The 26,958-nt window shown below is 43.3% G+C and overlaps 1 protein-coding gene across 5 annotated transcripts in view; it reads right to left on the minus strand.

Moving 5' to 3' along the window:
* The window catches only part of ST8SIA5 (ST8 alpha-N-acetyl-neuraminide alpha-2,8-sialyltransferase 5), a 105,308-nt gene that overhangs the window by 11,070 nt on the left and 67,280 nt on the right, over nucleotides 1-26,958 (minus strand). For 3 of the 5 annotated variants that reach the window (XM_073343464.1, XM_073343466.1, XM_073343463.1), the window contains 4 exons: nucleotides 19,467-19,559; nucleotides 9,582-9,668; nucleotides 8,150-8,306; nucleotides 2,281-2,393 (listed from right to left, as the gene is read on the minus strand). In XM_073343464.1, coding sequence (XP_073199565.1) covers nucleotides 2,281-2,393; nucleotides 8,150-8,306; nucleotides 9,582-9,668; nucleotides 19,467-19,559 — 450 coding nt within the window. The remainder of the gene's footprint in view (nucleotides 1-2,280; nucleotides 2,394-8,149; nucleotides 8,307-9,581; nucleotides 9,669-19,466; nucleotides 19,560-26,958) is intronic. The other 2 variants (XM_073343467.1, XM_073343465.1) reach the window with 1 other exon arrangement.

Consider the following 26,958-nt stretch of genomic DNA (forward strand, 5'->3'; position numbering starts at 1 on the left):
TCTCTAGTAAGTTGGGTTCTACTAATTCCCTTGGCAACTTATTCCATAGCCTATTAGAACTCACTTTTAGGAAGATTCCCCAAATATTCAGCCTTAATTTTTAATTTTCTTAATTACCCAACTAGTAGCAAGTATCAGTGCAATACAGAAATACATTAGGGCAAATTCTATTTGTTGAATTAGAAAACATCTTATACAAATAATGAAATCAGCTTAAACGAACCATATTTTTTGTACAAGAATCATAAAATCATAACATTTTGTGCAAGAACCTGCCAGGGATCTACTCCAAATGTGTTTGATGTGTTTCCATGTAGTTTTCCTATTTGGTCAGTAGGTGGAGTTAGGCAACAGCAACTGGTGATAAATGCAAAAAGAAAAGGAGTACTTGTGGCACCTTAGAGACTAACCAATTTATTTGAGCATAAGCTTTCGTGAGCTACAGCTCACTTCATCGGATGCATTCCATATATAATCTAAAATAAAACCCACTGTGGTCTATAGTTGTTTTCTAGAGGGGAAAAAAAGTTTCAAAATCCTTCTAAACATAAACTTCCCTGTCACTGTTAAAATGGGCATCAACATCATTACCACTGACTGCAGCAGAGTTCTTTGGATGTCCTGCAATGTATTGTTGAGCAGTTTTTATGGCAAAATGAGATGATTATCATCCCACAGTGAAGCAATATGGCATCAGTTCAGGAAAACCTGCCTCTTCGGGGCTGCACTTAAGCACATGCTTTACTTCAAAGTTGACATCAACAGAACTTAAATATGTGCTTAAAGTTAAGCACATGTGAAATTCTGTTCTGAACAGACTTCTGGATTTGAGCATGTGCAGTTCTTAATCACAGCCTATCTTCCTTCTAGACATCACACCACTTTCTTTGCATGAGAATCCTTAATATTACAATTGTTTCCACTGAAATTCAGTCATTTTTTGACGTGCTCTTTTTTTTTATTTGATCAAACTCTCAGGAACCTAATCATTAGTATCAATATAAACACAACTTCCACTTTTTATCTTGATCCACTTCCATCTCTCTGGGCAGGTACAGGTCAATTACAGGCTATGGAAAGTCACGGTGTAACAGAAATGTCAACATTCTGAATGAGATCACAGAAAAAAAAAAGAATCCAAAAAAGATTATTACAACTAAAAGTTGTATTATGCAGACACTAATGTTATGACTTCTGCTGTACATGCTGCCATTCACCTACTCATGGTTAGCAATCTAAATTCATAACAAGATCAGCTGCTTATTTCAATCAAAGTGACAGGAACAGCGTTGATCAATACAAATAGGTGGGACTCTATATAAATTCAGTTTTGGTTACCCTGTCTCCAGAAGGATATAGCAAAAATAGAAACTAGCCTGAAAAGCCAAACAAAATTACTAGAGGCACAGAGGAATGGATTAAAAAGACCACAACTGTTTAGTTTAGTGAGGATACAAAAGATGACATGACAGAGGTGTATACAGTAATGAAAAGTGAAAAGAAGACTCATAAGGTTTTCCTAATTATCCCTTGACACCCAATGAAATTAAAAGTTAATCAGCCAGAATCTGATCTCATTTTCACCAGTGTAAATCAGGGTAATTCATTGACTTTAATGTAACTAAGATCAGAATCTGGTCCAATAAAGGCAAAAATGTAAAAAGAAATATTTTTATGCAACACAATAAATAATCTGTGGAAATCACTGACTCAAAATGTAACACAGACAAAGAGTTTAATAGGATTCCAAGACATTGATCGGTGAGAGACAAGGTGAGTGAGATAAAATCTTCTACTGGACTAACCTCTGCTGGGGGAAGAGACAGAGACAGCTCTCAAAAGAGCTCCGTGTAGCTCAGAAGCCTGTCTCTGGCTCTTCCCACAGCAGAAGCTGGTCCAATAAAACACATCATCTCACCCACTTTGTCATCCTGAGACCAACACAGGTACAATACTAAAGACATTGACATGAATAATAAAAATAACCTCCTGAGTTACAATAAGGAGGATGAAAATGTATAGGGATATCCACCTTCAGGACATAAACCAGCAACTAACTGCATGGAGTTAGGAAGAAATTACCCCCACAGACATGTAACTTCATAATTGTCTATTCGGTGGGTTTTTCTTCTAAACCATTGCCAGAAACAGGATAATTCATTAGCTGGATCATTTGTTCTATTTTCGCAATTCCTATATTCCAGCGTAAGAAAGAATAGATGTGTGATCTTTTATTTAATACTATACAATGCTAAAATAATTGTACTATAGGATGATTACCGAAATACGAAATCTGCACTGTCAATCTCCCGTCCACATCTGCTGTTCTTGAGAATCCCTCCATTCCCAACCACAGCACATTTCTTAAATTGGGAGCGATAGTACGGCATATCCTACAGCAAAACGAGAATAAACCAGTTACTTTCCTGAGACATGCATGTGGCAGCAGTTCCCTTTTCTTCAGCTGTATCTTGAATGAAAATCAGATGGATGGAATAATAATAGGCAAAGACTACTGGTCCCTCCCTGGGGTCCAATAATCCCAGGATACATGTTTATATGAACTGACATGACCACTCTCATTGTAGTTAGAGATGCTGTGGGAAACTGGTTCAGAGAAAGAAAAAAAAATGTAAGAACACCTGAACCTTTAGGCAATATCTAGAACTGAATGTGTAAGTTTCCATAATGTTAGAGATGTTCTTTCACTTCTAGTTTCCAGATGGGGACCAAAACCATAGATTCAATCTATCACAGGCATTAAATTATAAATTGCCTAAAAAACACTGCTCTTATGATATTTCTGTCCTGATTTTAAATGCCAGAAAATCTGATCCCAGGAAACACCTGGTATAGTTTAGAAGATTCAAGAGGTCTGCATAGTTCAGAGAAAGGGAGAATGTTTGAGATGCTAATCAGAACCGAACCTGGATTCTGGATATCTCTTGCTGTAATAACAGCATTGTAATTATTATTTACTACAGAAGAACCTCAGGGTTACAAACACCAGAGTAACAAACTGACCAGTCAACTGCATACCTCATTTGGAACTGGAAGTGCACAATCAGGCAGCAGCAGGGACCCAACAAAAAAAAAAAAAAAAAAGCAAATACAGTACAATACTGTGTTAAACATCTAAAACTTCTGAAAAAGAAGGGAAAGTTTAAAAAAAAGATTTGGGGAAGGAAACTGTTTCTGTGCTTGTGTCATATAAATTAAGATGGTTAAAAGCAGCATTTTTCTTCTGCATAGTAAAGATTCAAAGCTGTATTAAGTTAATGTTCAGCTGTAAACTTTTGAAAGAACAATGATAATGTTTTGTTCAGAGTTACGACCAGTTCAGAGTGACAAACAACCTCCATTGCCAAGGTTCTACTGTACTTGTACTGAGGCAGTGCCCAGAAGCCCTAATCAGGGATTGGGCTCCATTGTGCTAAGACCTCTACTGTCATAACACAAAGATGGCTTACAATTTAAGGCCCCGATCCTCCAAAGACTTATGCATCTGCTTCAGCTTAAACACCACGGCCCATTGAAATCAATGGAAGCAAGGAGTCTAAGTACCTTTGAGAATATGGGCCTATGAGTCATCCCACTAGAGTCAACACAACTACTCGCAATGCATAAAGATATGCACATGCATAAGCCTTTGCAGGGCTAGTGTCTAAGCATCAAGCATCTCTTCTATATCCTAAAGGACAAAATTCTGCTCTCAGATGAATGTATGGAGCACCCACTGAAGTTAATGAAAGTTATAATCACATATCCAAGGAAAGAATTAGGCCCTTAGGGTCTGAGAAGTGTGAGGCAAAGCTCAGGAGAACTGACACCCTATGAATATGGTAGAGACGTGCTTATATAAGCATGCGAATGCTCCTATTGGCACATACATATTTTCTAAGTAATTTCATGATGAAATACACATCCAGATAGAGTAGTGATGTGAAATGAATTTCTAGGTGATTATTTATAGTGCACTTCACATGTTGCTCATGAGGCATGAGATTGAAGGACATACAATACAACTGTCCATCTCAGAAAAGCAATAACAACCCCATTGACATGTGCTGCTGGGCTATCTTGTTACTCTTATACAATGGAATGTCCTAGAAATGAGTAAATAGTGGGAAAGAGTTTTGGCTAACATTTATCCAATTCAAAAGTAAATTTGATTTGACTGTTTTCACTTTCCACACACCTACAAGCCCCACTAATTACTCTTAAAATAAATAGAAAATTTTCAGCTCAGTATTCACTGAAAGCTGACCACAAATTGTCCCTAAGATTGTAAAATGTGCAATTCACAATTTGTACTGTGCTGGTTAGTTACATAAATCATGTGGTATTATTGCTGGTCCCTGATTGGATTACTAATGCAACAAACCAACATAGGCCCTGATTCAGCAGAGCACTTAAACACATGCTTAAATTTAAGCATATGCCTTCATCCTCTTGATTTTAATGGATTTAAGCATGTGTTTAGAATTAAGCATGTTCTTACATGCTCGGAGCAACAGGGATTGAATTACTCATGTGCCTAACTTTAAGCATGTGTTTAAGTGCTTTGCTAAAATGGAGGCATACTGGGTAAAAGTCAATCCTTCCTTATGCGGAGGGCCCGCACCACACTTACGCATGACATAAGTCTCATGTAAACAGTGTTCTGAGGGCATACCTGGAACTTAAACAGCGTTTAAACAGAACCAGATTTCAAGCATGTAAAATAAAAAGGTCATAGAAGACTTTTTAACTAAGGTTCTCGAAAAAGCCAACTGGAGCAGAGGAACACATGGTTTCGACAGAGACATCTCTTGGGAAGGATTTACTGAAGGGGATACTCAACATCCCATCAAAGAAGAGAGAATAGAAGTTGATAAAGAAACGCCAGGAACTGAAGAGAAACAGTCAAACAAAGAGGAATCCCGTTCAATTACATCACATGAAGGCAGACAACTAAATACTGACAAATTTTATAAATGCTTGTATACAAATGCAAGAAGTCTAAATACTAAGATGGGTAAACTTGAGTATCTGGTATTAAATGAGTATATTGATATAATGGGCATAATAGATACTTGGTGGAACGATGATAACCAATGGGACATGAGGAAAAGGAGTACTTGTGGCACCTTAGAGACTAACCAATTTATTTGAGCATAAGCTTTCGTGAGCTACAGCTCACTTCATCGGATGCATTCAGTGGAAAATACAGTGAGGACATGGTAATACAGGGTACAAAATACATAGGAATGAGAGTAGGTCGTGCTGATGGGGGAGGGGCACTATATGTGAAAGAAAGCATAGAGTCAAATATAGTAAAAATCTTAAATGAATCAAACTGTACCATAGAATTTCTATGGATAGAAATTCCATGCTTGAATAATAAGAGTATAGCAACAGGAATATACTACTGACCACCTGTCCAGGATGGTGACACTGATTGTGAAATGCTCAGGGAGATTAGAGATGCTATAAAAACACAAAACCCAATAATAATGGGGGATTTCAACTATCCCCATACTGACTGGGTACATGTCACCTCAGGACAAGATGCAGAGATAAAATTTCTAGACACCATTAATGACTGATTCAATGGAGCTGCTAGTCCTGAAATCCACACAGGGGGAGGGAATTCTTTATTTAGTTTTAAGTGGTGCACAGGATCTGGTACAAGAGGAGAATATAGCTGAAATGCTCAGGAAAAGTGACCATAATGCAATTAAATTTAACATCCTTATGAGGGGAAGATATCAAAGAAACCCACGAGAGTAGCATTTAACTGCAAAAAGTGGAACTACACAAAAATGAGGAAGATAGTTAAAAGGAAATTAAAAGGAATAGTCACACAAATGAAATGCCTATAAGCTGCATGGAAACTATTTAAAAACACCATAATAGAGGCTCAAACTAAATATATACCCCAAATAACAAAAAAACTGTAAGAAGACCAAAAAAAATACCACCGTGGCTAAACAATGGAGTAAAAGAGGCAGTGAGAGAATCATGAACTCTGGCAAGTCAAAAAAGTATAATTAGGCAGGCCAAAAATAAAGTTTGAAGAGCAAGTAGCCAAGGACACAAACACAAATAGCAATGTTTTTTAAAAATATATCAGAAGCAGGAATCCTGCCAAACAACCAGCAGGGCCACTGGACAATCAAAGTGCTAAAAGGAGCACTCAAGAAAGACAGGGCCGTTGCAGAGAAGCTAAAGGAATGCTTTGCATCGGTCTTCGCTGCAGAGGATGTGAGGGAGAGCCCAACACCTGAGCCATGTTTTTTAGGTGACAAATCTGAGGAACTGTCCAAGATTGAGGTGTCAATAGAAGAAGTTTTGAAACAAACCTGGTTACAAGTAAGTCACCAGGACGAGATGATATTCACCCAAGAGTTCTGAAGGAACTCAAATATGAAATTGCAGAACTACTAACTGTGGTATGTAACCTATTGCTTAAGCCTCTGTATCAGATGACTGGAGGATAGCTGATGTAACATCAATTTTTAAAAAAGGCTCCAGAGGCAATCATGGCAATTATAAGCCAATAAGCCTAACTTCAGTACCAGGCAAATTGGTTGAAACTATTGTAAAGAATAGAACTATTAGACACAAAGATGAACACAATATGTTGGAGAAGAGTCAACATGGCTTTTGTAAACTCCTCACCAATCCATTAGAATTCTCTGAGGGAGTCAACAAGTACATGGACAAGGGTGGTTCAGTTGGTACTTGGACTTTCAGAAAGCCTTTGACGAGGTCCCACGCCAAAGACTCTTAAGCAAAGTAAGTCATGGGATAAGAGGGAAGGTCCTCTCATGAATCAGTAACTGGTTAAAAGATAGGAAACGCAAGGTAGGAATAAATGGTGAGTTTTCACAGTGGAGAAAGGTAAATAGCAGGGTCCCCCAAAAATCTGTATTGGGACCTGTTGTGCCATTCAACATATTCATAAATGATCTGGAAAAGGGAATAAACAGTGAGGTGGCAAAGCATGCAGACAATACAAAATTACTCAAGACAGTTGACTAGACAGGATACTGCACTAGATGGGCTGCTGCTCTGACCCAGTGTGGCTATTCTTATGTTCTTATAACCTGGGGAGGGAATGAGCATTGGAGAGTAAAAGTGGTCTGGTGGCTGTGGGGGAGTAGCCTGGATCTGGGACTTGGGAGACCTGGATTCAATTCTTTGCTCCACCCACCACAGACTTCCTATAAGATCTCAGGCAGTCACTTAGGCCCAGATCCTCAAAGGTATTTACATACCTAACACCCATCAAAATTATTGATTTCAATTGAAGTTACGCATCCAAATATTTTGAGGAATTGGGCCTTAGGGCCGGCTCTCTGAGCCTCAGATCCCATCTGTAAAATTGGGATAATGGCACTGCTTTACTTCACAGAGGTGTCATGAAGATAAATGTGTTAAAGATAGTGTGGTGCTTGGATACTATGATAATGGCAGCCATATAAGTTCTTAAAATCAATATTGTGCTGGTCCTCTGCAAAGAGATGAGTTTCAGATATTTCCACAAACATACATCTTAAAATTCGAGATGTGTGGGTTTGTTACAAAATTCATAGTCACATAAATTAGTTTCTGCTCTTAAATTTCAGTGTGCACTGAGAATTGTACATTGGGTTGTAATGTTCGTCAGGTCAAGGATTATTTGTTGAAGAAATTTGTGTATAAATTCTAATAAATACATTTGAGAATTCTGCAATATGTTCACAATCTGCAAACGGAAAAAAAGGTAAAAATCACTGAGTTCTCAGATTTTCAAAGAAGAATAAGAATCAGACCCAGATAAATAGTGTTTTTAAAATATGCAGACATGTCCTTGTTGAGTTCTGGTCACTGAGTTTCATTATATGCTGATTTCTAAAGCCATTTCACTCGCCAGTCAACATGTGGTCAGTAAATTCTGCAGTCAAAAGTATACACATTGCATGCCAGCTGGAGCAGATGGCACCTAGATAGAGGAAAAAACAAATGGAATATCATATGAAAAATGAAGATGCTGGTAACATGAGCAAGGATGTTTGCAAAAATTTCAAAATGTTGGTTAAAGCTTGATTACTATGTAAGACTTTGTCTAATGCCGCAGCTACAGTGTGAGGTTTTAGCAAATGGATGCAGACATGTAACAGACCTTTGGAAACATTCTGAAGATTTCTTGATTGATATGGAAGATTCCACTTGTATCCACTTCATATTTCAATTTAGTTCCCAGGGGAGTATTTTTCTGTGTGGTGAACAGAAAGGCAGGGGCATTGCAACATCTTGACAACGTTGACCTGTCAAATGAACTATAGGTGAAGAAGTTTACATGAACCAATAGCTTAAATCAATGGATTAAAGCTAAGAGTTACAATGAGTATTGATACAGATAGAAATTGCTGTCCCAATGATGTTATGGTTAATGTGCTACTCTCACCATAGATTTCATATTAAACTTAAATATACAGAGGCGTGAGTGCTGTGTGTGCCAAAATGGAGACAATGCCTTTTCTACTTTTGTCTTTGCAACAGAAATCCTTGAATTACTCCCACTCTTATTCCAGAGCACATTTGTTTCTGAGCCAATGCCCATGTCTCTGATGCCTGTGCATCCACAGTGATAAATATATGTGCACAAAGCTAAAACAATGCTGTGGCTTCATTCAGATATTGGCCCTACAGGACAGCATTCCAAAGCTGGGTTCTGAAATCATTGTAGATGAACTTCAGCAAGGATATAAGATAAGATAGAGTGTTCTAGGGACAAATGGCAGCTGTCTCTGGATACCAGAACAGCAGCTGAGGAGGCCAGAGAATGGCAATTGAGAAGGCTAATAAGGAAAGATAATCAGTGGAGTACAGAACAAGCTATCAAGATTTTCATTCTGATGATTCTGAAGATTCATGGCTGGTGTAAAGCAGTGTTACTGCTGAAGACAGTGTAGCTGAAATCATTTACACCAGCTGAGAATCTGGTCAGCACACTGGACGCAAGGAGCATCACGATGCACTCTTGGTTTAGGACTGGAGCACAGGACTCCAGTGTTCTGATCTATGGTTGGTCATTGACTCCCTGTGATCTTCCATAATCTCTCCCGGGCCCAGATTGTGCCCCCATCTCTCTTCTCCCTGAACATGCTGGGGGGATCCTCAGCACAGATTCCCCCTCCTCCACAGGTAGGGTGACCAGGTAGCAAGTGTGAAAAATCAGTATGGGGTTGGGGGGGTAATAGGCACCTATATAAGAAAAAGCCCCAAATATCAGGACTGTCCCTATAAAATCAGGACATCTGGTCACCCTGGCGGGGGTGGGGGTAAGTCTTAGGTGCATCTATAGCATTCTTCTGCCCTCAGCCCTTCCTGCTACCTGACTTTTTTAAAATTAACAATAACCAAAACCTATTTAAATGCATTGGTCTCCCCGATCACAATGAATGGTAAAAAGTAACAGCCTCTTGGTGTTTTACTTGCTCTTTAACAACCATTGATACGTGATGACATCACTCCTTTATAATCGATTACCTTGAAACTCACCCCTGTTAGTTACTGGTAGCTATAGTCTCATTAACAGAAACCCTTCTTACTTGAATAGGTTGGCTTCTGTCACATTCATCTCCCATTTGCACATCTGTAGGCTCTTCCACCTGTCAAACAATTCAGTTTGCTTCACCCTAAAGATAAAACCAAAGACTTTTGAGTGCACTTTTATGAAATGCACTTTTCTCCATTCAGACCACTGCATTGATGTGGGCATGTAATGGTTATTTGATAGGAAGAGATAGTTGGGCCACGTGAATGCTCTCTGTCTAAAATCTAATCCCTATGTATGACGAAAGCACCCTTGTATTCACACCATAAACATTGTTGCAATAACCTTTGTGCAAAATATACCCTCTGTGAGGTATCATTTAAAAGCTAACGGATCATCAGTATTCTTTTGTAATGTATGTACAAAATGCATAGTAAGAGTTCTGAACATAAACTGAAATTATGACTACAACATGTTAATCAGGCAAGTCTGGGGAGTCGGTAAACCGGTTTCTCAAAGACAAAAGACAAGCTGACGATACTAGCCAAGTGTCAAAGTTGACTGGCAATTATGTGTCAAGTGCCCATTTTTTGCCAACAGAGTGGGGCAGGAACAGAGCAATCTGCATTTTAGCAAAAAACAACATGGAACCTCCTTCACCACGAGACTCCATGTCTCCTTCCTTTCAGCTGGAATGAACTTTATCTAGGGGTAACCCTCAGGAAAACACATTGCAAAATGTGACTGGACTATGAGGGGCAAAAACACCCCAGGTTATTACTCTTTCACTTAAGACGACAAAGGAATCACCTCTTTGACTTTGAGGGGAGGCCCCGACCTGAGAATTTGGTCAGCCATGTTGCTGGGATCATGTGGTAAGGATTTTACCTTGAACCAAGTCTAATTTGTTAAGTTTTACCTAGTAGGAAGCACTTTATCTTTATATCTCTTGTAATCATTTCTGCATTAATGGCTTATACTTGGACTCACTTAAAAACTCTCTCTTTAAATGAACTTGTTTTATTTTTAATCTAAAAAAATCCAGTGTTGTATGTAAACCGAACTATTTGGTAACTCCAGTTAAAAGTAGCAAACTGTTGACTATTGACCCTTTACAGGGGCAACGGACCTTTAATATCTGAACTGCCCAGGAGAGGGCTGGACAGTGCAGAACACGTTTTGGGGGAAATTAGGGACTGGGAGTATGTTGGGGTCACCCTGCAAGCAGTAACCAAGGTTGCTGGAAGCCAGAGTGCAATTGGTGTGTTGCTGACAGGCTGATGGGATCAGAGGCGCTAGACAAGGGCTACTGTTATACACAGACACTCAGGGTGTGACCTGCATGCTGGCAGGCTGCTTGTGAGTGGCCCAAGTTGGGAGCTACAGCAGCAAAGCATGGTGAAGCACAACCCCTCGCTGGTCTGGGCTGCACCCCGGAATGTGACACTATGATTCCTCTTACTGTTATTATTTCTACTACAGTAGTGGCTACTGGGCCCCAGACAGAATTGGGACTCCATTATGCTAGGTGCTGTACAAACACATTCCCTGCCCCAAAGAGTTTACAATCTAAACAGACAAGGCAGGCAAAGGGCAGGAGAGGAAAGAGAGACACAAAGAAGTGAAGTGACTTGCATAAGGTCATGCAGAAGTCAGTAACAAAGACAGGAACGGTCAGGAACTGTACAAGTCCAGTGTCCTGTCCACTAGACTATGAATGTTATATATCTACATTAAAGACAGACCCTGAAGTCTGATTAAGCAGTGCCAGTTAATGTCAATACACACATCCTATTTATGCCTGTTTCTCTTTTAATCACACTTATACTTTCAGATTCTCTTCCTTCAACTCTGAAAGAAAACTGGAGAAACAGAATGTTTAAAAAACAAGGTGATCCCTTGTGTATGATTTTCTGGATTCCACTTGCTAATGATGGCTAATTTATGAAACCACAGAGATAAGATCTGGAAAAGATTTGGGCTGGGAATTTCAATGGGCCTAAGGGAATTTGGTGCCCAGTTTCTTCAGGACCCTTTGAAAATCCCATTCTCAAAGTATAAGCCCTCAAGTTCTCCTCTGAGGCCTTGTCCACACTAGGAATTTCAGCCATCAGGCTAGCTGCACCTCTGCAAACTCCTAATGTACATGTAAAACTACTATAAACCGTGATTTCCACCCCTGCAACATAACCCTGCTTGAAACTGGGAGAATAAATTATTATTATTGATTGTTTATCTTGCTGTAGTATCTAGGAGCCCAGTCACAGAGCTTTGAGCTAGGCATTGTACAAACACGGAACACAAAGAAGACCCCTGTCCCAAACAGCTTCAGTCTAAGTAAGTGATCCTGATGCCAAATGAAACTGATAGATGCCTTGCTTATCTACGCTAAGGGTATGTCTACACTGGAGCTGGAAGCTGTGATTCCCAGCTTGCACAGACAGACTCACACTAGTTGCACTTGACCTAGAACCTAAAAACAGCACTGTGTCCGTGACTGCATGGGCGATGATTTGGGCTAGCCACTCAAGTATGTACAGAGGGGCCAGGTGGAATTGTACTTGGGGCAGCTAGCCTGAGGAGCTGCCTGTGCCACCACGGACACAATCCTAATTTTAGACACTTGCTCAAGCAGAGCTAGCATGGGTAAGTCTATGCGAGCTGGAAATCATGCCTCCCTGCTCAAATGTAGATGTACACTCAGTGATGTACTGGGGTAGCTACGCCAGTGGCTTGCCACTGATGGCTGTAACCAGAGCATGTCCTCAGTGCAGGCAATGCCTAAGACCCAACAACTACCTTTGAAGTTAATGGGAAAAGTCCCCGTTGACTTCAAGGGAGGTTGGATCAAGCCCCTAGTGCACCTCTTCCAGTTAAAGATTTTTCCCAGCTGTATTTTTTGCTAGTGCTTTGTCCACTCTAGTTTTAATTGTCTCCAGTGATGGGACTCTCTCCACTTCCCTTAGGGAAACTATTCCACAGTCAACACTTGGAAGAATTTTTGTTTCTGATATCCAGCCTAAATTTTCCTTTGCTTAACTTCATGCCATTGCACCTGGATGTACTGTAACACATACTTTCTGCCTCACAACCCAGTTTCTCTGCTGCCTGTCCCTCCACCGCAGCCATAATCCTGTGTGTAGTATATTAGCCGGCAGCTGTGGAGGTCAGAGCCTCACCATTATGGCATCTCTGCAGACTTCAATAAGAAAAAAAAGAGCTTTCAGTGGGGGGAACCAAGAGAATATGTACTTAAGAGTGGGAAAGTTCTTACTGCTCAGTTATTTCATGGAGCAGAACATAAAATAGCCTTCTGCTAAGAGTCTGAGCCAGATTGGTCTATAGATTTGACATTAGAAGATTGTCTTTCATATCTTCTGGGAAAAGGAAGAGGACTTCAATGGTCAGCATCATGGACCCTGGACTTCAGGAAAGCAGACTTCGACTCCCTCAGGGAACGGATGGCCAGGATCCCCTGGGGGACTAACTTGAAGGGGAAAGGAGTCCAGGAGAGCTGGCTGTATTTCAAGGAATCCCTGTTGAGGTTACAGGAACAAACCATCCCGATGAGTCGAAAGAATAGTAAATATGGCAGGCGACCAACTTGGCTTAATGGTGAAATCCTAGCGGATCTTAAACATAAAAAAGAAGCTTACAAGAAGTGGAAGGTTGGACATATGACCAGGGAAGAGTATAAAAATATTGCTCGGGCATGTAGGAATGTTATCAGGAGGGCCAAATCGCACCTGGAGCTGCAGCTAGCCAGAGATGTCAAGAGTAACAAGAAGGGTTTCTTCAGGTATGTTGGCAACAAGAAGAAAGCCAAGGAATGTGTGGGCCCCTTACTGAATGAGGGAGGCAACCTAGTGACAGAGGATGTGGAAAAAGCTAATGTACTCAATGCTTTTTTTGCCTCTGTTTTCACTAACAAGGTCAGCTCCCAGACTGCTGCGCTGGGCATCACAAAATGCGGAAGAGATGGCCAGCCCTCTGTGGAGATAGAGGCGGTTAGGGACTATTTAGAAAAGCTGGACGTGCACAAGTCCATGGGGCCGGACGAGTTGCATCCGAGAGTGCTGAAGGAATTGGCGGCTGTGATTGCAGAGCCACTGGCCATTATCTTTGAAAACTCGTGGCGAACCGGGGAAGTCCCGGATGACTGGAAAAAGGCTAATGTAGTGCCAATCTTTAAAAAAGGGAAGAAGGAAGATCCTGGGAACTACAGGCCAGTCAGCCTCACCTCAGTCCCTGGAAAAATCATGGAGCAGGTCCTCAAAGAATCAATCCTGAAGCACTTGCATGAGAGGAAAGTGATCAGGAACAGCCAGCATGGATTCACCAAGGGAAGGTCATGCCTGACTAATCTAATCGCCTTTTATGATGAGATTACTGGTTCTGTGGATGAAGGGAAAGCAGTGGATGTATTGTTTCTTGACTTTAGCAAAGCTTTTGACACGGTCTCCCATAGTATTCTTGTCAGCAAGTTAAGGAAGTATGGGCTGGATGAATGCACCATAAGGTGGGTAGAAAGCTGGCTAAATTGTCGGGCTCAACGGGTAGTGATCAATGGCTCCATGTCTAGTTGGCAGCCGGTATCAAGTGGAGTGCCCCAGGGGTCGGTCCTGGGGCCGGTTTTATTCAATATCTTCATAAATGATCTGGAGGATGGTGTGGATTGCACTCTCAGCAAATTTGCGGATGATACTAAACTGGGAGGAGTGGTAGATACGCTGGAGGGGAGGGATAGGATACAGAAGGACCTAGACCAATTGGAAGATTGGGCCAAAAGGAATCTGATGAGGTTCAATAAGGATAAGTGCAGGGTCCTGCACTTAGGACGGAAGAACCCAATGCACAGCTACAGACTAGGGACCAAATGGCTAGGCAGCAGTTCTGCAGAAAAGGACCTAGGGGTGACAGTGGACGAGAAGCTGGATATGAGTCAGCAGTGTGCCCTTGTTGCCAAGAAGGCCAATGGCATTTTGGGATGTATAAGTAGGGGCATAGCGAGCAGATCGAGGGACGTGATCGTTCCCCTCTATTCGACATTGGTGAGGCCTCATCTGGAGTACTGTGTCCAGTTTTGGGCCCCACACTTCAAGAAGGATGTGGATAAATTGGAGAGAGTCCAGCGAAGGGCAACAAAAATGATTAGGGGACTGGAACACATGAGTTATGAGGAGAGGCTGAGGGAGCTGGGATTGTTTAGCCTGCAGAAGAGAAGAATGAGGGGGGATTTGATAGCTGCTTTCAACTACCTGAAAGGGGGTTCCAAAGAGGATGGCTCTAGACTGTTCTCAATGGTAGCAGATGACAGAACGAGGAGTAATGGTCTCAAGTTGCAGTGGGGGAGGTTTAGATTGGATATTAGGAAAAACTTTTTCACTAAGAGGGTGGTGAAACACTGGAATGCGTTACCTAGGGAGGTGGTAGAATCTCCTTCCTTAGAGGTTTTTAAGGTCAGGCTTGACAAAGCCCTGGCTGGGATGATTTAACTGGGAATTGGTCCTGCTTTGAGCAGGGGGTTGGACTAGATGACCTTCTGGGGTCCCTTCCAACCCTGATATTCTATGATTCTATGATTCTATGGACTACCTTAAAGCTCCAGAAGTTGCTCCTACCTACCTAGACGAGTTCATGTGTGAGTTTCAATATCTGGCACCTAGATATCATGGTGACTGGGAACTCACAAATACCTAGGTAGAATGGATATGTGATGTCCCCTTTCGGACTTCGATGAAGTTTGAGGTCTCTTTGAGGCTGCTGGATCTTGGTGCATTCTCTTTGGGTTTGAGGGGTTTGAATGCTCCCTATGCTGGTTTTCAATAAAATAACAAGGGTATTTTAAGAATAGCTTTATATTTAACACTGATGTAATTTAGGACTTTCCAGAGTGTGGAAGTCACTCTTGAAGAACTAGGTCATACTGTACCTTCTGTGGCCCATCGGAGCATGCTAATTTGGAAATCTTCCATTATTCCTGAGGGATAACTAAGGGGAAAAGAATATTCCACAAGCACATTAGAAGAACCCAGCGTGGCAAACAGAGCTTTGCTGTTTTAAACAGCTTATGATACCACAGTAATACAAATATTTTATAACTGAACATCCAAGGCTCATTCTATTCCATTAAATTGGAATCCACTTACAACTGAGTGCCACTGGATAAGATACAGAGAGGTGATTTTCTCTGTGCCCTGCAATCAATATAAGAGAACACAATTCCAGGACTCACGACCTTCAGCACGCACCCTGGCAAGTTGTTCCCATTCTCACTATTTATTTTTACGCATTGTGACTCAGCAAACTAGACAAAGTTGCTATGCCAATGTCCTTCATCCAGTGCCAGTTACAGGGGGAAAGGCAGCAGCCAGCTTTGCTACCAATGCAGAGTCCATGAGGGAGACGTACGTCCAGAGCTGTAGCAGCAAAGTGCTGTTGCTATTGCTTTAGATATCTGTTTTCATCTGTTTGCACTTCTAGAGCACCTTTTCATCTGAAAATCTCAAAGCGCTTTACAAACAATAATCAGGCCTTTGAATAGGTCAGTGTTATCACTGAGGCTCTAAGCACCCGGAGGCAGGAACTTTGTCTTTTATATCTGTCTATAAAGTAACTACTACCTGGCACTATCCAAATAATAAGTAACTACAATCCCGTTTCCAACCGGCAGCAGAAAGGTTAAACATCTTGCTCAAGATCCCACACTAAAGTCAGTGGCAGATCTGAGATTAGAATCCTGGAATCCTAATTCCAAGTTACTCTGCTCTAACCCCTAGAGAACCCAGTCCCTCGGACAAATAGCTGATAAATGAGTGGCTGAGCTGTAGGGAAATTCCTCCCACGTAGGCCTACTGCTGCAATGGCTAAATATATATATATATATATATATATATATATATATATATATATATATATATATATATATATTCTATTGACCAGCTGCAGGGTTTTCTTTGATGCCAAGGCAAGTGCAAGATTGACTCCAGTAAGTCCCATAGAATGTTCAGATAGCAGCCAAGTCTTCAGGTCCTGCTCATCCTTTGCTTGAGATTCTCCACTGAATGCCTGTCTGGGGCTGGAATATGCTGTGGATAGAGGCATGGGGGTGGGTATCACAGGCCAGGGGAGCCCACCCATGCCCCACCTGGAGGAGTCCCCCTGCTTCCCACTCTTCCCCTGTGGCCCCAGCCCAGGCTGCTCCTCTTCCCTGAAGCAGGCAGGGGCTGGGGCTGGGGCTAGGGTAGGGGCCCAGGACTTGGGGCAGCTGGTGTGGGTGCTCGGGCCGCCTGTACAGCTCTCTGGGGCTGGGGCGGGCTGGCCGGGGCAGCCCAGGGCTGGGACAGGGGAGCTGGCGGTTGGGGCCGGTCAGTGAGCCAGGGAGCAGGCTGGTGTGGGGCTCCTCCCACCGTGGTGGGGCACTCGGAGCTGTGGCGGGGGAGGGGGACAGGGCCTCGGGCAGAAGGGATGGGCTCAGGGGCTAGCCTCCTCAAATGGGCAGTTCATGCGCCACCCATGAATGGAGGCATTTTGTCCAGGATCATGTGTTAAAGGCCAAATGTGATACATGTCAGAAACATGAAAGATAGAGGGTAAGGGAAAAACTGTCCTTATAACTATGTCCATTACAGACGCTCCCTTTCAGAGGGTAGCAGTGGGCCACACAGGACAACTGAGAGTGCCAACATATTTCCTTATGTAAAGAATGCAAACGGCAGAGTTTGGCATGGACCTGCCTATCATGCTACCAAAAGCGCACCAGAAACATCCGAAGAGTAGTGTGTGTTGGGTCCCTCCTCCTTTCCTGTCATCATCATTAATCCCCACAACCCTCCCTCATCTGAACTGCCAGCCGGTGCTTTATCTTGTCTTTGTCTTGTCTTAGAACAAAAGCTCTTCAAGGCCCAGATTCAGTAAAGCACTTGAGCACATGCTTAATTTTAAGTGCACAAGTGGTCTCCTTGAAGTAAATGAACTTTAAGCACATGCTTAGCTACTTAGCTGAATTGGGGCCCAGGACAGGAAACATGTCTTGATCTGTGTTTAACAATAATAATACCTTGCTCTTTCATAGTGCTTTTAAACAGTAGAACTCAAAGGGATTTACAAGGGAGGTCAGTGTCATTATTCCCATTTTACAGATGGAGAAACTGAGGCACAGAGAGTTGAAGTAACATGCCCAAAGTCACCCAGCAGGCCAGTGGCTGAGCTGGGACCGGCCTCCCGAGTCCCTATCCAATGCTCTATCCAGAAGACCATACTGCAACACTGTTTTCAAAGTAACATTATTTTTAATAATAAATAATTGTTTAAACCAATACCTGGGCTGTTTTTCATTTACATGTGGAATCTCTCCAGGATTTGTTATAGTTTTGTAGAGAAGACTTTTAAGTTACTTTGTCTAGGACAAACTCCTCCGCTCCATAGCTTAGAACTCAGTCATAGGGTATGTCTACATTGCAGCAGGAGTGTGATTCTCAGTGTGGGTAGACAGGCATGCATTAGAGCAGCGGTCGGCAACCTTCAGCACACGGCCCATCAGAGTAATCCACTGAAGGACGCTCGACATTTTGTTTACTTTGATCAGCCACCGCTTCCCGCAGCTCCCATCAGCCAGGAACGGCAAACCACAGCCACTGGGAACTGCGGGGGGACCGTGCCTGTGGACGGTCAATGTAAACGAAATGTCTCGCAGCCCGCCAGCGGATTACCCTGATGGGCCGCATGCTGAAGGTTGCCAACCCCTGCAGAAGAGCTAGTGCACTAAACATAGCGGTGTAGCTAAAGATAGCTGAGGCAGCTGCCTGGGCTAGCCACCCGAGCATGCACCCAGGCAGTCCAGGCAGGTTTGTATTCAAGCTGCTGCCAGCTTGAACAGAACTAGCACTTGTCTGCCTGCACTGGGAAGCACGCTTCCAGCTGCTACATGGACATTTACCTATTGTGCAGTTGTTTCATGAGCACAACTCCCCTGGATATCAATGGGAGTATGTGCAGGCACTAAGAAGGCCTATAGTGAAGATATGGAATATGCACTGTGGACTGAAGAAGAGAATTTTGTCCTTACGTCAGTTATTATTTTACCTTTTTATTATGTTTTAAAACCCCTTTTCAGGGATGTATAATCCTCTTAGGCAACTGATATATTTCCTGATGTACCTGTGGGACCATACAAGACAGAATACTGATACTGCATCGATCAAATGACAGAATCGTGCTATGCTATTGAATTGTTTAAATTACTTGGCAAACGATATGATCTCAGTAGAGGACCCTGAATAGACTATTACAGATGAAAACATGGGCTCCTTATATTAATAAAATTCAGACAGTGGCACTGAGCCTGGCTCAAAGCCCACTGAAATGAATGGAAAGAACCCCATTGTTTCCACTAGGGATCTAGTTCTTAATCCCCATTACTTTGACATGGAAGCTCAAAAGCCCTGCTCTTTGGAGACGTGTTTTTGGCCCCCTCATTATACATGTGTTTGTAACCCATCTGACAGGTGTGACAAGATGGCCGATGTTAGTATGGTGGGTCCTTCGCTTTTCTTGGTGGGGGCTAAGATGCCATCCCTCGCCCCTGCTCTTGGGGCGCCGAAGGCCCCGCTAGTGGCCCAGGAAGGTAGTAAAGGAGGGAAGCGGGGGAGGGGTCTGGGTTTGCTCTTGATCTTTCAAGTCTCACATCACACCTCCAAGCTCCAGTCCTCTCTCCTTCCCCCTGACTGCCTGAACCAGGGGGTTTTATTAGATTCCTGACAGGGCCTTAATTGACGGCAGGTGCTCCAATTAACCTGTAGCCACTCTCCCTAGTCTACAGGGAACCATGCCTTAATTAGCCTTGGGTTTATATATTTCCCCTCTAGCACTCTACCACTGCTCCCTGGCCATCCTGTATCACACAGGGCAACCATTTTATAAAGCAATTGCTCATACTTACATAGAGAGCACTTTCACCTCAATGATATCCTGTCTTAATTCCAGGCATTTGGTGGAGTTGTATTCAAAAGGCCCTTCATAAAACTCAAAGTACCTAAGGAAGAACAAGGACAAAAATAACAAAGGTTACAAACAATGCCCCCAAATTCTAGATTCTGAAACATAGCTTTGTTTATCAAGGGAAGCATGCCTGAAGCAAATGCCAGTGTTCCCTGTCCCTTTTAGGACTGCAAGGTCTGGCCCCAGGTTAGAGCAAAGTTATTACACAAAAGCAAACACTGGTATCATCTGTGATTACAAAATGCCACATGGGCCAAGTGTCCCTGTCCCTTTAGAAACTCAAATACTAATGGTCAGATTTTCAAGAGATAGCTCCCACCACCACTTTCCATTTAGCCAGTTTAAATAAGTGGCCAGGTTTTCAAAACAGCTCAGCTCCCAGTTAGGCACCTAAATGAAGTCACCAGATTTTCAAGTGGTCAGTAGCCAGCAACTCCCACTAAAGACAAGGACAGCAGTGGGTTGCTGCTGGGTGCTGAGCACTTCTGGCTATCTGTCCCCCTTCATTTAGAGGCCTGGATGGGCACAAAGTACTTTTTAAGATCTGCCCCTGGTGTCTTTTCTTAGGATGAAAGCTACAATTTCTACATGACAGGAATACCATTTTGAGTTTGGTTCTCCTTGTCAATATCATAATTTTAAGCAGTTGACCTTTTCTTTGGGGTTTTTTCCCCCTTAGTACATGTTTTTGATCTGAGATCCCTTTAATGTAGAAAACAATAATTTAAATTGTAAGAAGTGGATTTAATCATTTAAGTGGATTTACTGATCTACATCACAAATAAGACTGATAATCAAGTTTTTGATTAACACAGACATGAAAACACAGCTTTCTCAGTTAAACCTACCTACCGTATTCGTTGGGCTGGGATGAAAGGGCAAATTAAATTAAATTTCAGATATTCAAATTAGACACCAGAGGGAGCCCATGCTGTCTACCAAATTAATGAAAATGCACTGGAACTACCAACGGAAGAATGATTTCAAACCACACTCCCTATCTGCCTAAATATTTAAGTACCATTTCATCACTGGAAGTCAGTAAATCAAAATCATTAATCTTTTAGATGACACACTCTAGCCTAAACAGAAGATATAGGCTTAATGCAGAAATTATTGGGGAAATACTATGGTCTGTACTATGCAGGAGGTCAGACTAGATGAACATAATGTTGTCTTCAGGCCTTAAACACTATGTATCTATAACTACAGACTTCATTTACTACGTATTTTGTATTTTCCGTAAGGAAGAAAAGTACAAGGGTTTACCATTTTGTGGCCATATATTGGGATTAGAACTGGAATGTGGGTTGGTTCCTAACACATTTTTAACATTATTTTTAAGTAAGTTGGCATCAAAATACTAAGTTTTCAATAACTGTTCATTTGAAACATTTATGGAAAAAGTTACTTCTCTTGGTAGTTCAAGCTTTAAGAAGTACCTTAATTTTTGGGAACCCATCTTGGGACATCTAATCTGGAGAAGTAATGAGCACCCACAGTTCCAAAAGAAGTCAACTGAAGGTAAGTGTGTCTAGCGCCTCATCTATATTCAAAGTTACACCAGTTTGACTTTACATTGATTTAACAGTTGATTTGGTTAAACCAGTGCAAATCTTTTGTAGACACACTTAGATTTAAATCTGGTTCATGCCAATGTATCTTAACTTAATAAGGAATCAGTGTTGGTATCACATCTTTTTGGTCACAGAATTATTATGTGTACACAGCTTCTCTTACCAGACTGAGACTGTTCTTTCCATTCTCTCAAGGAAACGCTGTTAACATAGTAAGGCAGGATGAGTGATCAATGACAGTATTTTGCTGTAGTACAAAACAGCCACTATAAACTGAGGGTCTGATTCTCCTCTGACTTCCTCTGACACTAGATTTTCAACAGCGCAGCTCCATTGAGTTTATTGGAGTCACTCCTTACTTAGACTGCTGTGAGCGAGAGGAGAGTGCAACCCTGAATGTGCGCACTTCACTCCACAGCTAGAGGATGAAACTCAAGGCCATGCCGACGTCCACCACAAGGTAGGCACCACTCAATCCAGAGGGGGTTATGGGGGACACAAAGGGTGTGTGGACCTGGTGCTGACCTTCTGCACAGGGGTGCGTATCACCCCGAATGAACAGAATACACAGTAAGTCCCTGGAGACTGAAAGAAATTGTTAAAATCCAGATGAACACCCTTCTTTCCCGTGCTGTTCAGTGTCCATTTCCTAAATTAAAGAACCCCAGCTCCGACATCGAACAGCTCACGTTACCATATGGTAATCCTGCGGGGGGGAAAACTGGCTTCCGTCAGAGAGGGAGATGGCACTTTATGAGCTATGTATGAAATGTCCTGAGTCCCAGAGATCCCCCTGTATCATTTACTGTTTACACAAACAGCCAAGCCAAAAGTCCGAGAAGAGAAAGGATGTGTTATAAACCAGGGGAAATGGGGTGGGGGAAGGGATTATAATAAAACTAAACAGTGCCTACAGGATGAAAGGAAAACCCAATAAGAGTACTGCATTTATAAACCGAGGAACTCCATTAAATAACATTTGAAAAGATTAGAGGGCCATACTGTGATCCCCTTATTCTCACTGAGTAGCACCTCGCTTCTCAAATAGCCTCATTGCTTTCAGCGGGATCCTGTGGGAACAAGGGATTTGCAGCCTGGCTCCTTGGACTGGCTCTTACATAGGCAGCTGGTGAACATATTTCTTGGGGGGCTGAGCCCACCCGGCTCTCACCTCATACTGGCCTGCAGGGCTGGGCCCCGCTCTCTGCTCCAGCCCGTTGCTCTTGCTGCTCGCAGATTAATCGCCTGCCACAATATTACTTGATGTTAGGGTTGCCAGGTGTCTGGTTTTTGACCAGAGCGCCTGGTTGAAAAGGGACGCTGTGGCTCTGGTCAGCACTGCTGACTGGGCCATTAAAAGTCCAGTCGGGAGTGCAGTGGGGCTAAGGCAGGCTCCCTGCCTGCCCTGGCTCCACACAGCTTCCAGAAGCGTCCAGCATATCCCTGCATCCCCTAGGCACAGGGGCAATGAGGAAAGCTCCGCACACTGCCCCCACCCGAGCACTGACTCCGCAGCTCCCATTGGCCGGGAACTATGGCCAATGGGAGCTGCGGGGCTGGCGCCTGTGGACATGAAGGCGCCTGGCCACCCCTGCCCCTAGCAGCTGAACATGCCGGCTGCTTCTGGGAGCTGCCTGAGGTAAGTGCCTCCTGGCTGGAGTGCACCCCCAACCCCAGGTCAGAACCCCCTCCCACACCCTAACTCCCTCTCAGAGCCTGCACCCCAACCCCCTGCCCCAGTCCTGAGCCCCCTCCCGGAACCCACACCCCTCCCTGCACCCCAACCCCCTGCCCCAGTCATGAGCCCCCTCCCGCACCCAAACTCCCTCCTGGGGCCCGCACCCCAATCCTCTGCCTCAGCCCTCAGCCCGCTCCTGCACTCCGAACCCCTCAGCTCCAGTCTGTAGCCCCCTCATGTACCCTAAACCCCTCATTCCCAGCCCCACCCCAGTGCCTGCACCCCCAGCCAGAGTCCTCACCCCCTCCTGGACCCCTACCCCAGCCTGGAGCTCTCTCCCGCACTCTGAACTCCTCATTTCTGGCCTCACCACGGAGCCTGCACCCCTCCCACATCCCAACCCCCCCTGCCCCAGCCCAGTGAAAACCCCAGAGAAGGGGCAGGGCAAGGGTGTTCGGTTTTGTCGATTAGACATTTGCCAGCCCTATTCAGCAGGCAGGCATGCAGGCGGGGCCCTCCCCCAGCAACATCCTGCCCCACCCTGTCCCCTTCCTGACCCCTGGTGCTGCCAGACATGGGGCCTCAGGAGCTTTCACTCCCCCAGACTCACCTCCCCGCTCCATCACCTCAGGATTCCCCCTCATTTCCCTCAAGACAGCCCTTTCCCCACTTCCATCACCTCAGGGTCTCCACTTCCCATTCCCAGGAGGCGCCATTCAGGAGCCAGCACCCCCTGCCAGGATTGATTCTAGCTTTACCTGCTTTACCTGTTCCCACATGATGCCTCAACCTGCTCCCTCCCTGGTGCCACCAGACAGAAATAGATCTGGGGGTCTGAGAACCCTTTAGCCGTGGCCCCCAGGCTATGAAAAGGGCCAGACTGAGATGCCTGGAGACTGAAGTCCTCTGCTTAGCTACACAACATGTACATCACAGCAAGGCAGCTCAAGCTTCCCCATGCTATCCTGACAGGGTGCTTCAGTGCTGAACCTGGAGGGACCACCTGTAAAAGGGCGAAGGTGGCTCAGTCTCCATGCCAGCCCCACCATTAGTCTTTCTGGTGAGACTGCCAGAAAAGGGTGCGAACTGTGATTTAGCTGTTGATGCAGTAGGAACTGATCTAAAACCAGCTCGTCTCAAGCAAGCCATGGAACAACCATCACATGGACTATCGGCCTGATCTGGATTTGAACCATCAACCCAGAGGTGAAGCTCTCTAGCTTTGGGATATCCAGTCTCCAGAGCTAAGCTGTCACCACTTTAAAGAATCACTGAAATGGTATCTATTAAACACGTATTAAAATCCTGTTTGCCTCTCTTTCTCCCCTGTAGCATTTGCTCTATTTATTTGCTTTTAATAGAGGCAGTTTGCTGAAACGCAGGTAGGCCTCTTCCTTCAGAACTGCAGTGTGTGGTACTTTCCCAAGAGAGGCACTGTACCTTCACCCACTCACTATATTATAAGTGCAAGTTCTGCCTATTAACTCCCACTCTGAATTATGCAATTCCTTGCAACTGATGAGGCACTAGGCTTTTAAGTAGTATAATTAGCACAAATAGGTAACATGACAGAAATCTGTCCTCTCTGTTCTCTTCATTAGTCTAAACTTGAAAGACCTCTAAGAAATGGCAGCAGGGTACATTTTATTTTGTTTTAAACTATTGATTACCCAGGTGCACATTCTCACTGTCAGACACTCAACAGCATCCCCTTTACGCAGTGGGGCTCGATGTTCTACCTTCCCAAGAACAATGATCATTCTTCCATTACTTCAAAGAAGTTTTACAATGCGTGCCCAGCATATCACCTCTCTCTACTTTATCTTCCCCTCCCCCCCAATCTGGAAACCTGAGTAATTTATGTCTCTCAGCCCCAAGACCACCAATTAACTGAAAATACACACTGATGCAAAAAATATACACACTGAAACAAAAATACATGAATCTTCACATAAGTCCAAAATGGATCAAACTATATCAAAATATACAGTATACGTACAGGAGCTGTAACATGCCCAAAGATGCAAACACACTGGGTTAGATTTTCTCATAGTGGTACCCTATACACTTTGTTTACATACTACTCTATGTACATTCAGGTCACTTTTGGTTATCTAATATTTGATGGCTCTTTCTACCATCAAATCGCAGGTCTTAAGACCACACCTACAGCTGCAATTGCAGGAAGAGGATTCTTTCCTTATGACTCTCAGTAGTGAAAAGAAATGTGATTTGCACTGTGGCCTTCCAGTGCTGACTAGCTTAGGCTTTCTTCCTCTCTAACCTTCATTTCTCCTTCATGCTTTTGTTTATAGCTGTGCAGCTTTTGAGTTCACTACTGAGAGGAGGAATTGGCACCATGCTCGTACATTGGCTAGTGTAACTCTGAGCTCTTCGATCAACTGCTGTCAAGTTACCTCTTCTCCCTGACCTCCAAGATCTCCTTGCTCATGCTCCATTACTTATGTCTGCAACCTCAGTCCTGCCCTAGGGGGACTCTACCATTGGGGCATCGGTTCATTAGATATATTGTGCTGATTTTTAAAATATAGTTAAGTGTCATTATCAGATGTGGGTCTTTAAACGAGAGCTTTCTCTCCTACTGGCTTCTGTATCTAAGTCATCATGCTCAGTTTGTGATGACCGAGAGTCATACTTCCACAGCAAGGGATCCTGATGCCATATGGACAGGGTTATGAGCTCACTGTAGGAAAAACAAGCTTTTCTCCAAAACCAAACACCTTCCGGTGGCTAAGAAAATGAGAAGTAAAGGGCCAGGTCCTGCAGGCTTTTATGAAATTCTAAATAAGGGAAAAGCCCTTTTGACTTCAGTGGAGGATCTGAGTGAGGGCCAAATCTCTCTTGCCTTACTCATATGAATAATTCAATGTGAATACGAGAATAAGGCTAGCAAGGTTTGGCCATTAACAGAGATTTCAGGATTTGGCCCAAATAAATTGATGAATGTATTATCTCCTTTTAAATTCTGACCTCAAATTTGTTAGCCACACAGTAACACTTACCTCGCATTTTACATCTTCCAAAGGCTGTCCAAATATAACCTAATCCTCACCATATCCCTGAAAGGTAGGTAGGTAATTTCCCAATTTTACAGATGAGGAAGCTAATGCAGAGGTTAAATGACTGGCGTGGCAGAGCCAGAATGAGAACCCAGGAGTTCTGGTTCTGCTCTCACTCTATACCAGTGGATCCCTGTTAACTAGAATGAGATTGCACCAACAACACTGAGTGCATGACTCCAGCCACTGACATTAAATGAAATAACCTTTCACATGGTATCTGTGAAAAAGAACACCTGAAAACATATCATTGCCAAATGGAATTCCTGCTTTCATAGCAGCTCAGAACTGGCAAGGGAGTGGGAACAGTACAGCATGTGGATCAATTTACACTCCTCTAGGGGCACGGGACAAAAAAGTCACATTGCTTTGTATGCTGTTTCTGCAGTCTGATAAACTATCCGTGGTAGCTATGTTTCAGAGTAGCAGCCGTGTTAGTCTGTATTCGCAAAAAGAAAAGGAGTACTTGTGGCACCTTAGAGACTAACAAATTTATTTGAGCGTAAGCTTTCGTGAGCTACAGCTCACTTCATTGGTGGTAGATAGATATTGGGAAGGGAAGGGTCTTTAAAGTGAAGGCGTGACTTGGGGGGGGGAGGTTGTAATAACTGGGCCTACAAAGTTATCCTAATTGTAAGATCAAGGGTAAGGAGGGAGTAAAAGTTCATTCAATGCCATAATACCCTATAACAATAATAATTAATGGGAGAAGGTGGGAAAGGGAGACAGAAAGACTAAATTAGTCTAAACAAAAAAGGCCTAGTCAGTTAATTTAAAGACTGTGTTAACAGCATGCCTGGAAAATAAGAAAAGTGGCGGACTGAAAAAATCAATAGACCAAAATTGGTGTGTAGAAAATTAGCCCAAACTAGTAAAGAGAATAATAAGAGGAAAGACTACTCCACCCACCACTCCCTTTTGGGCTCCTTAAAAGAAAACCTCATGGGGAAAAATTAAGCAGCAGCAGCTGTCGGCCAAAAATGCTGGTGACTAAAAGAAAAGCAGGAAGGTGCAAGCTTCACCATCGTGGCTGCTACTCGCGTCTCCTGAAACCCTAGAGTCCACCACAACACCACTGGCCCTTCTTTGTCCTGGGCC

Source organism: Lepidochelys kempii, chromosome 5, assembly GCF_965140265.1.
Source record: "Lepidochelys kempii isolate rLepKem1 chromosome 5, rLepKem1.hap2, whole genome shotgun sequence".
Lineage (NCBI taxonomy): Eukaryota > Metazoa > Chordata > Testudines > Cheloniidae > Lepidochelys > Lepidochelys kempii.